The sequence below is a fragment of the Centroberyx gerrardi genome, chromosome 6, assembly GCF_048128805.1.
Source record: "Centroberyx gerrardi isolate f3 chromosome 6, fCenGer3.hap1.cur.20231027, whole genome shotgun sequence".
Lineage (NCBI taxonomy): Eukaryota > Metazoa > Chordata > Actinopteri > Beryciformes > Berycidae > Centroberyx > Centroberyx gerrardi.
The window spans coordinates 26,387,613-26,398,627 of NC_136002.1; the positions used below are offsets into that span (position 1 = coordinate 26,387,613).

Below are 11,015 nucleotides of genomic sequence, written 5' to 3' on the forward strand. Positions count from 1 at the left end.
GATAGATGCGACACAATAATGATTCAACCTAGTTTATGGAAGATTTCACATTTGCTTCTTTTGCGGTATCAGGTAGGTCTTTCCCGGGAAAAATCCTCTGGCGCACAGGTGATGCATTTTACGTTTCCGGCAAAAGCAACAGCGGTTTGTTGGGAATACATAGAAGAACTGGGTAGTTAGCATGAGCAGCGATAGCCACCATGGCGGAACAGACAAAGAAAAGAGCGCCACCTACAGAAACTCAAACTGTATCAACAGAAAATCCAATGAAGAAGACCTCACAGTCCCGCCCATGCTCTTTGATTGACAGGTGATCTCTGGGAAGTGCAGAAACGCCACAGCAATGAGCGCCTAGCACCAAAGAAAAACCAAGAATTTGTGTATTAGCACTTTCAACGCTTGATACATCCTGGTAAATATGCAAAGTAAGAACCTGATGAGCAGCCTATTAGCTGAATAATGCTTGAATGCCAGCCTCATTGGTAGCAGCAACTATTTATATGCTTCACAGTTCACATATCACATATATATACTTCACATACTCTCTTAAAATCCCTCCTTTCTCCGCTTCCCCCACATCCTCCGTCTCTCACAGCTCCAGCATCTATCGTTTCAGCGGAATCTCAAGATCCCCATCTCACTCCCACCTCTTAACAACGTAAGATTCACCAACAGGAACGCTCGCAGTAAGCCCTTCTGAAAAACTCTGTGTTGATCCTGTCTGGGGTGGGGGGAAAAAAACGGAGGCAAAAACATCATAAGAATAAAGCTGGAGTGTAAAGCGATACATGTTGATGTGTGCACTATGTTCCAGAAAAATCTTCATCTCATGTGCTAACATGCAGAAGATGCGGTTTTGATAAGCGATCTTGTTTATTAATCATGTGTGTCTCTTTTAGGTTTAAATGACACTTTGGGACTCGCAAAAAACCTGCAGCCTCTTCTGATAAAAGCTTATAGCAAGTGAGCTGGAGAGGGGGAGAGGATGAGATCATCATCTGAATTCCCACACACATCTGAGTAGCCACGCATGAACATATTTCCATTATCGTCTGAATTACGCAACCCTGAAAATTATTCATCCGTTAATTAAGTGTATCGCATGTGGAACCATATAACACATGCTTTTTTTTAATTGTTCACAATTATGCATACATTTTTACCAGCTGATTTTCACGTTGAAAGCCACACGGCAAAAATGCATCTATCTTAACAAGTCATTTCATGTAAGTGTTGGGTGTTCAAATCTTGTTTTTCTTGAAAAACGAGTGAAAAACTGAATTGGGTGAGATCATTTCACTTGTTTCCAATGCAAATGAACTTGTTTAAAGAATTTTCTTCTTACTATGCAGTGATTCAACATATTGGCACGTATTTCTGGAAAATTTCTGAAACACATGATCCTGGATTCGAAAAAAAAAAAAAAAAAGGAATTATCTCACTCCATTGGCAGAATTCTTCAGCCGTCTTAAGAAAAATAAGGCTTTAAGAGTGAATATGAGACCGAAGGAGTTATTAAGATGGATGTTTTGGCAGTGCAGGAGCATTCCTTCCCAGGTGTGGTTGTTCTTACACTTTCCCTCCCTCCTTTCTGGCTGATCCTCTCCAGCCCAAAAGGGAATGTCTCAGCATTGAAGCGGCTCATTCACACACATCTCCACTCCAATTCCCTGGCCGCCGAAATTCTCTCCAGCTTAGCGGCGGCCCTTTCTCCCTGTCCTTTTTGGCCTTTTGAATGATAACCTTGAATGGTATTGTCTGGGGGCATGGAGGAGGGCAAAGAAATTCCTTAGTTCTTGACAGAGAGCAGGAAGGCTTGACAAAAGGCGTCAGCGCTCCCCGAATCAGAGAATGCGGGGGATATGAAAGGGGGCAGTTTTTCATTCAGGTAAAAAGCGTCGAGAGAAAAAGCATGGCGAACAATAGTGCAACTCCGATGGAATAAAGCACTTCTCTGTGTGCTTTTAAAAGGGATTGAAAAATTTGATTTCAAAAGCGAGTTGAACTTTGATGATGAAATCTTTGGCAAGGACAGGCAGTAATAGATCACTACATTAGGGCAGATTTTATGGATTGAACACTGATGCGCCACTTATTGTATTTGGTTAAGTTCATTTTACTGGAGTCCTTTCCAGTTTGAAGAATGCCTTTCAAAGAAGCCATTAGAGACAGGGATGAGATAGTCCTTCTGATAATGACCGCGTGTAAATCAATTGAAACTCGACCTGTGAATGAGTTGTCTGCTGTCTGATGTCTTTATGGATTCTGGCCTCTCCGAGCCTTTCCCATCCCGCGTCAGCTCCTCCACCGCAGGAGGCTATCAGGCGCCCCTCAGCTGGCTGCCATAGCAACTGAAACAAGATTGTTGATTGTTGACAAAAAGCGCTAAGATAAACAACCCTCCTCCCCTCTCCCCCCGGGCCTGTGAAGATAGTGTGGCACTTCTCCACCTCCTGATCCTCCAGAAAGCTGAGGTCACCTCTGAGTTTGACCTGCAGACTTGCTTGTTGCTGGTCATTCTGATTCTTAATAACTTCTGTGGAAAGCAAACAGAGCGTGTTTGTTTTTGGGGGATGGTGCTGGTAGAATTTATCTTTTTTTGGGGGGGGGACTTTGCTTGTGTCATGTAGTTGCTGCGTAGCTGTCAAGCGGCTGTTGCTCAAACTACAATGATTCCATCATGGCACGGCCATCTGCTTACAGCGCAATGAGCTGCTTGTTGAGCTTCATCATATTGTCATGGAAGAGAAACTTTCTGTGGTGTGGGAATCACATCACCGCAGGTTAACTGTGGTACTGCAGTTCATATCTAAGTCGCTCAGAATTCACTGAAGTAGACTGACTTCCTCTTGGCACATCGAACAATAACAAATAATGATTGGAATTCCCTATCATTAATTTCAAAAGTCTCCATGCTTGCATCAGTAAAATGCAGTTTTTGCTGTTTTTTTGTTGTTTTTGCAGTGTCATAATGCTGCAATCAATATTTTCTCTCCTACTATCCATTCATACATTCTGCACAACATGTTCTAGTGTTGTAATTGTCATTTACGTATATTTATATAACCTCCATTGCAATATTCTTATTTATATTCTATATTTCTTTGCTGTATTCTAGTGCTATTTACTATTTTCTGCTCCAGCAAACCAATTTTCCCATAAAAGTTTCATCTTATCTTGTCTTATCTTATCTTGTGAAGACTTTAGCAAGTGGTTTAGCGCTTGTGTTTTGGTCTTCCAGCCGACGACCACATGCTACACGACACAAGTCCCCCACCTTATGTTTGCGGAGAGCGCCAGGTGCAAAGGTGTCCGGTTCTGAAATGAAAAGGGACAGGAAATATCTGTCTGCTACGGCAGTTACTGGGGACACGCATGGAAAATCTGCGCCCGAGGTAGAGCTGCCTCTCACGAGTCCAGCCTTCTCTCCTGCAGCTTGGCACATAAACATACGTGAAAGAATGGTTTCCATTCTTGGTAATCTTCTCCCACATCCCAGTCACCAGCTTCCTCACTCCGGTTCTCAATAACCCACATAGTGAGTGTGGAGGATGGGATTTGATGGAATTAACTTATCCTGAAAAAAAAAAATAAAATAAAAATAAATCAAAGCGGCCAAAAGACAAATGCAGGACCACATGTGATATGGAAATGAGTAACACCTTGGCTATATGTTCATATTTTTGTTCATTTGTACCCACAGTGATTCATGTTTTGCAATGTCTGTCTTAATAGTGTCACGGTTACATATGACTGTTTACATTGATTTCAGTCTTGCGTAGCATAGCAAACCGAGTGACTTTCAACCTTAATCCCAGAAAAAATAACATCAGAGAGTGACGGTTCATCCAGAAACCTTAGATTTTATAGTGGTTACATAATGGAACTGAATGCTTCCACTTTGTTATGGCAATAATTTTCCTTTACTGTCTGTTGCCTCGGAGCGATTTTCAGCGTTCGCTGTCATCATCTGACCTGATGTGGAAACTATGCATTGAAGTTCTTGTTTACCTTTTCTCCACACTGAGCTGCCTGTTGGAGAGCAGCTTTGATCATCCTAACAAGTGCATTAATCAAAGAGTAATTGAGAATCCACACACAGCTTAAATGTGAGAATTAAAATATTACAGTTTGCCGGATAGACCTACAATGTCTCCGGGAAACAAAGCCACATTACGCCCTGCAATTTTTTTCCCCCTCCTCTGCGCTGCAAAGAAATTCAAGTTGATTACATGCTGCTGTATCTCTCTGCATTACACAACACTTGAAAGGGAATTTTTGATTTTGTTAAATATTAATCATGAATACATTACCGTGCTGGCATGCTTTACTGTCTTTACAGTTACAAATTTGAATCAGAACACATTCGATAACATTATGTAACTCAGAACATTTTAATGACTGCATGAAAGCCTACTTGCTCGTAAAATGCATTTTTGAACCCTGTAGAATCATCGGTTTTGATGTTCATCAGAGGTCCGCAGCGTCTCCTTGTACAGGAATTTACATCAAATACTACTGTGTTACTTTTACTGCGCTACTCAGCTAAAGGTAGTGATTTTAGGTCTGAAGAAGAAACTCGTCTGAAGTTCTGTTAAAGGTCTGAAGAAGAAGAAGAAGAAACGGCTGAGCTGTTACATATGAAAATCCCTGGATCCTCTCTGATCCTGAGCTGTAATGACACAGACTTGGTCAGAGCCTCTTTATATCCCTCCAGTCTCATCAAAACGCCAGAGTTGCACTGAATTGATTTTCTACCACAGGTACCATAATCAGACGAGTCTATTTTCTGCCAGAACCAAGTGGGTGACATTCACAGTCCTTTTGGCTGCAACTGGGGGAAACACAGATGTCTTATTCTCTTTTCCACTCCACCTCAGATGTTAGCCAGTTTGTCTAGCCCATCTGCATTAGCATGTGGATTAATTCCTGCTTGTTATCTGGCCTAGATGTAATAAGGCAGTCCTGGATGGCGGGGGTAATCAGGTTGGAAGGCAGCGCTTTCTTGCCTTCCCGTTCCTCTGCTGCCATCCCCGCATCCCAAAACTGATAGCGGGGCAGACACATTGGAGGGGATTAAGCTAATGTGATGGCAGAGCCACCTACCAGGGGCCCCACAGGGTAATTTCAAGAGACAGGCCTTGGTATCCGGGGAATAACTTGTCAAGACCTGGCTGCAGGCAAATATTGAGGATATTAATCCTTACCGTAATGGCCTTGACTAGATTTTGCTCTTGTCTCTGTGTGCAGCTTTAAGCACAGTCATAAGTCTGTTTAATCACTGACATAAAGCAGTCCCTCAAGGATTTTCCACAGTTTTACTGTAATTGTTGCGTACCGAAAATGCTTGATTATTTTTTTTTCCCACCGTTGCCTCTCTGTGAAACTGCCAAGCTATTTGCATATGTTCGTTGTTAATTTGCAGCAGTTTGATGAGCTGCTGGCAGACGGGTGCTTTGTGTTTTTGTTTTTTTTTTGCAATAAAAATGTGATGAAGTGCGAAAATCACAGTCCATGTCATTTTACAAAAGGATGTGAGGGTTGTTCAGAGGTAACACTGCTGGAACAGGTCAGAGCTATCTCCACTTCAGTGTTTACTGGAAGTGGTTGATCGAGCAAAAAAAAAATTAAAAAAAAAAAGAAATATGATAACACACTGAGGTGAGGTCACACGTTATCACACTGTTGGAGAGCAGCAGCCCATTGTGTTTTTAATCATTTTAGCAAATAGATTAATGAAAGAATGATTGAGAATCCGCACAAAACCTGAATTTGAATATGTTAGATTTTGCCTGGATAGACTGCCACAGTCAGCCTTCAGCGTTCTTTGTTCTTGAGTGCTGAAAGGAAATTAAAAAAAATCATGAAAACACCAAAACACACTGAGGCGAGGTCACACAAAAACATCCTTCAAAGAACTGAGCGAGTAAATGGTGAAGAGAACTTTTCCTTTCTGTCGTTTCCCTTTACAAAGTGTGTTTTGTTGGCTTTCAGGTCTGGTTTGTGATTTTTCTGAGCCCAGTGTTCAGTCAAGGTATAATAATAATGTAATATATATATAGTGATTCCTTTGTATCTGACTGACGTCTCTTGCTCTTTCTGTTGTTCTCAGGTCTACTCATAGGATCCGGCTGCGCTCTCTATCCACTGGGATGGGACAGTGAGGAAGTACGACAGACCTGCGACAACAGCTCAGACCAGTTTGAACTAGGTAAAGATCACACCTGGAAGATGCATCACACACACACACACACACACACCTACAGCCTGCATACCTAAACCTACACACTGATGTTCTATCTTAAACGCTGAATGTGTAGATTTTACTTTGTGTCTAGTTTCCACTGTTCTCTTCAGCCCCGGTCCCAAAATAACAGCTATATCTGAGAAAGAAGTTGCGAACAGAGTGCAGACTTTTATATCTAGCCCTTGACATTCTGCTATTTCGCAAAGCCAGCGGATACAATTCTCTGATACTCTCATGCCGAGGAGGCGCGATCCCTTGGCATTTTAAAATCTACATTAAAAAGTCAACAGAACTTACTGTTACTGTTAGGTCTCTCAAGTGTGTTATATATAGAAGTACGTACTGAGAACAAGCAGGGGCCTGTTTTATGTTCTGTATTCAGATGGCATTGTCAGCAGCTAGGTGAGTGGAAGAGCTGCTCATGTTGCTGCCGCTCTTTATTTGATGCTAATCAGATTGATTCTGGTTCTTTGTTTGATGTAGAAACGTTTTTATCTGAACCACAGTCTTCCAAGACAGTCGGTCTACTGAATGGAAGTTGCAGAGATGCTACAATATTAATTAGATTTAATCCTAATTATATCAAGTTACATTAATTGAGGCCTTAAAATTAATATTGATAGCAAAAATGAGAACAGTATGTAAAGAAATTAAACTTGGTGGCAACACAAATGTCCTGTGCAATGTGACACCAGTTTGGTGTGATACTTCAATTAAATGTCACGCAAAATTTGAAAAGGCTATTTGTCTCACAGCTATTTAGCTTTCCTTTCTCGTCAAATTTACATCAAAGTCCGCCGTAGAGTTTCTGCCATTTTTAAATTTTCTGAAAAAGAGTTATTGCCCTTAGTCTTTTTCTCACACAGTAAGATACAAAGGGAAACTCTACACCGGTCCAACTGGATAAACAACATAGCCTCTATTAATCAATGAGAAAGTAGGTGTGGCCTGTTACAAACACACTCAGAACTCCATAACAGTTAAGTTATTACCTTGGAAATGCATGTTTAAAGCCATTAAATAACCAAATGTGTTAAGACATGTTTAAACGTACCAACGTGGGACACAACAAATGCCAAAAATTTGTATGCATGCAAATCCATCAAAGTACAGCTGAGTGGCAACACTCAGTAATGATAATATAAGGATTTGTATATGTTACAGCTGTCACTATGAGATTGTATTGTACTGGATTAGTTTCCTATCATTATGTACTAGCAGCATCAAAACCTATCTTTCCTATTAAAATGTATGCAGGTATGATGTTATCAACCGTTTCATCATTAGTAAATGTGTTAGAAATCAAAAGTTTTAGGTTTTTGCCTTTCCTCATAAAAAGAAGAGGCGTTTAGACTTTCACACCAAAGCACATCTTATTTATTTTGAGCCGGCGTATTTGCATCAGTGTGCCGTTCTGTGCTGCTGGCATATAAAACATTTGGTTGCTGAAGACGACCGACTGCACTGTAGCGGTTTATTTCAGTTTCACCATATTCTCATTAGCACCATGACAAGACTGTGATGTTCTCCCATGAGACTAACATCATGCCAAGAGAGGAGAACAATGCATTTCACACAAACGATGTATTCACCACAGCTAGGGATGTGAATCTCTCCTTGTTAGTCTGATTCAAAATTCATCTCAGTACATAGTTAGTATTTCACTACAGGAAAGACGTCTTTGAGCAGGTCACCAATTCAATACAGTTGCATACGTTTTTGATTTGATCTGATACGATACAATTTGATACAATACAAAATTGCATAAAGAGCAATGCAGAGTTGACTTGTCATCGTTGGGACTCGTGGTAATCAATTCTTTCAAGAGTGGGAATATTTGTCCTGCTGCTAGAAATATGAAAATCTTACATTCTACCCCAAAGGAACATAATAAAACAAAACAATAAATAATAAAAAATAAAACAGCTTGTGATACATTGCAGTGAGGATAAAACACAATAATGGGACACAACTACTCACTACATCATAAACTCAACTATATTACTCACTAAGTGCGTGTATGTTAAGTGTGAAAAATTATCATGAGTAGCCAAAGTCTAGCGAAAACATGCATGAACAAATCCAAGTCGTCGCTCTGAGCTGTCAAGTCGATCGAATGAATATTCCCACTTCCCATGAACGCAGCATAAACTACAGCCACATTCACAAAGAGAGGGCGGCTAGTGGTAAGAGAGTGTGACACGGGAGAGAGAGAGATGAAACAGAAAGAGACACTAATAGAGAGGAAATAAGTATTCATGATTTTGACTGTCAAATCAGGTTTCCCTAATCAAAAGACGGCCACTACAATTTGTTAACGATTTGTTAAAAATTTGGAGTTTATAATGAGAAGTCTTGATGGTAGTCACAAGAATTTCCAATTTTAGAATCAGATCTAGGTCACCCTTGTTTAATAATGCACATAATTTCCTCTAAGGATTATTAATGATACATGTTAGGGAGACATTTTCTGTTATAATCTGTGTTTGGTTTTGGCTTTTGGCTCATTTGCAGCATCTTCTGCCACCAGTCTGCGTTCCAAAATACTGTATTGTGTGTGTACATTTACCACATACTGCTGAGTCATGTGTGTTGACCAGGCAGTCCGCTTGCAAGTGAAGTAAAAGTATGTTTACTGCATTTGTTTCAACAAGGCTAACACTTTTTCACACAGGGAAGGGAAATGTAGAGGCTTGAACAAAAATGTGAAGCAGTTTACAACATTTTCTCCTTTCTCCGAATTCTTAACGCTCTCATGTTAATGCTGGCTTTGAGGTAAAACTGGAGGTCGAGCATTCTTGACATATTGTAGAGACATAATCAAACACCGATTTCATATGTAACTCAAATGCACAGTAATCTGCATTAAAGCACAATGTCAGTTACATGGATGACTCAGCCAAGATACAAGATCCTAATACATACACAACTTGAAGGCACTTGGAGAGCGCAAACCTCCACCAACACTGAACAATTACACCCAAAGACATCATTCCTATCACTTCAATTTTTAAATTAAAACCATTTCTTGACCCTGAAAACATTCCCCTTAGGAATTTGGAATCAAGTCTCTACCTCTGTTAGTTTCATAGTTATGGCTTAAACATGATAATCGTCTAATGGCAGGAATCCCAGATCCGGATCCCCACTAAAATTGAATCAATTGTTCCTTGGCCCAAAGCCTGTCTGTCTGCCAAATTTCATGCAAATCCGTTTGTAAGTATTTGAGATATCCTGCTGACAGACAGACAGACAAACAAACTAACCTCCTTGGCAGAAGCACAATTCTCCAACCCCCCCCTCCACCCCCAACTGTCCCCCAAATAACCCCTCCAAATATCTCATGTGTCCAACCTGCTCTAATGGCATAAAGCGCATTCCCGTCCTGAACCCTGTCCCGTTTGCCTCCCCAGGTTCCTGTCAGATCGGCTGGGCGTACTACTGCACAGGCGCCGGGGCGGCAGCCGCCATGCTCCTGTGCACCTGGCTGGCCTGTTTCGCCGGGAAGAAGCAGAAGCAGTATCCGTACTAGAGGAAGCGTCCGAGCAACAGGGACAGGCGGAGACCGCAGGCGGCGCGGCCAAGGGGAGAGGACTCTGCCTCTGCGGACTCACACCAGTACAGCGACAGCAGGCACCAAAGACTCACAGTCATACCGGTGCTCTGCACATCATGGGACACTGCTCAGCTGACAACTGCAGGGACTGTTTCATAATGCAGCACACACACACACACATGGCTTTGAAAACTGGTACTTCTCCTAAAAGCTATTCTTAAATGAAAAATGTATGGACCAATCCTATTTGTATAATTGTTATGTAACTATCTCTTTTTTTTTTATATAAAAAGAGTGCTCTTTTTTTTTGTCCTCCTCTTCCTCTCTGGTCATTGATGTTTATGTGATAGTGCGCCCTGTGATGAAGAGAACCGTAATATTGCTTCATTGTTATGTGAAGTGTTTCTGTATCCTTTCCATGGCTCATCCTTGCCTTAAACAAAGACTGAAATGCAATAATCCCTATAACATAAAGCAATCCAACATCGGCTGCCTGCTTCCTGAAACACAGCCTTTTCAGATTCCAAAAATCTAAGCATAGTTTATTTAACATATTCTTAAGATATAAGTTGTGTATGATAATGTATTTTATCATATTAGCACATGTTTTGTATTCACACTTCAGATTATTCTTTGTCATTATTTTCGTTTTGTAAATAAACGTTTATTGAAATTCTCCGTTTAAAGTGTTATTCCAGTCGCAGAACATCCCTAAAGTAAAGGGCTATTCCACACTGAACAGGTTTCTGCTCACATTCCTAAAAAGCTTTTCCCATGACCTCTTGATCTTGGCAGTGTTGAGTACATGTGGGAGTCCTTTTTCAATCAATAAAGAGGATAAAGAGGGGCAGCGCTGTGAATTTAACTTTTCCCTTTATTGATGAAGTAAATCCCGTGACCTCTAGTCAGATTATTTGCCTTTTGATCAGGTTACTCAGCTTCAAAGCAGAGTCTTCCCGACAATCCCTACGATGCAATCATAGCCTGAAACATCGAGTAGCTGTGCATCCATCGGCTTAATGTCAAAGAGTGTTCGTAGTTCCTCAACCTGCTTTCATAGTGTGAATAGTAATAATGGTAACATGTTCATAGCAATTGCCACAGTTGTATGTGTGTCATCAAAGGCATGAGCTGCACCCAGCTTTTGTGTCACTATTTTTAGTCATTTGTGCCTCTCTGTTTTTTTCTCCTTTGATTAACAAACAACACTTG

The 11,015-nt window shown here is 40.9% G+C and overlaps 1 protein-coding gene across 2 annotated transcripts in view; it reads left to right on the forward strand.

Annotated features, from left to right (window-relative positions):
• LOC139925979 (LHFPL tetraspan subfamily member 6 protein) overlaps positions 1 to 10,479 on the forward strand; it is a 43,532-nt gene extending 33,053 nt beyond the window's left edge. For both annotated transcript variants that reach the window (XM_078284273.1, XM_071917519.2), the window contains exons 3-4: positions 6,113 to 6,211; positions 9,661 to 10,479. In XM_078284273.1, the coding sequence (XP_078140399.1) occupies positions 6,113 to 6,211; positions 9,661 to 9,779 (218 nt within the window). In that variant the 3' untranslated portion in view covers positions 9,780 to 10,479. The remainder of the gene's footprint in view (positions 1 to 6,112; positions 6,212 to 9,660) is intronic.
• The last annotated feature ends 536 nt before the right edge of the window (positions 10,480 to 11,015 follow it).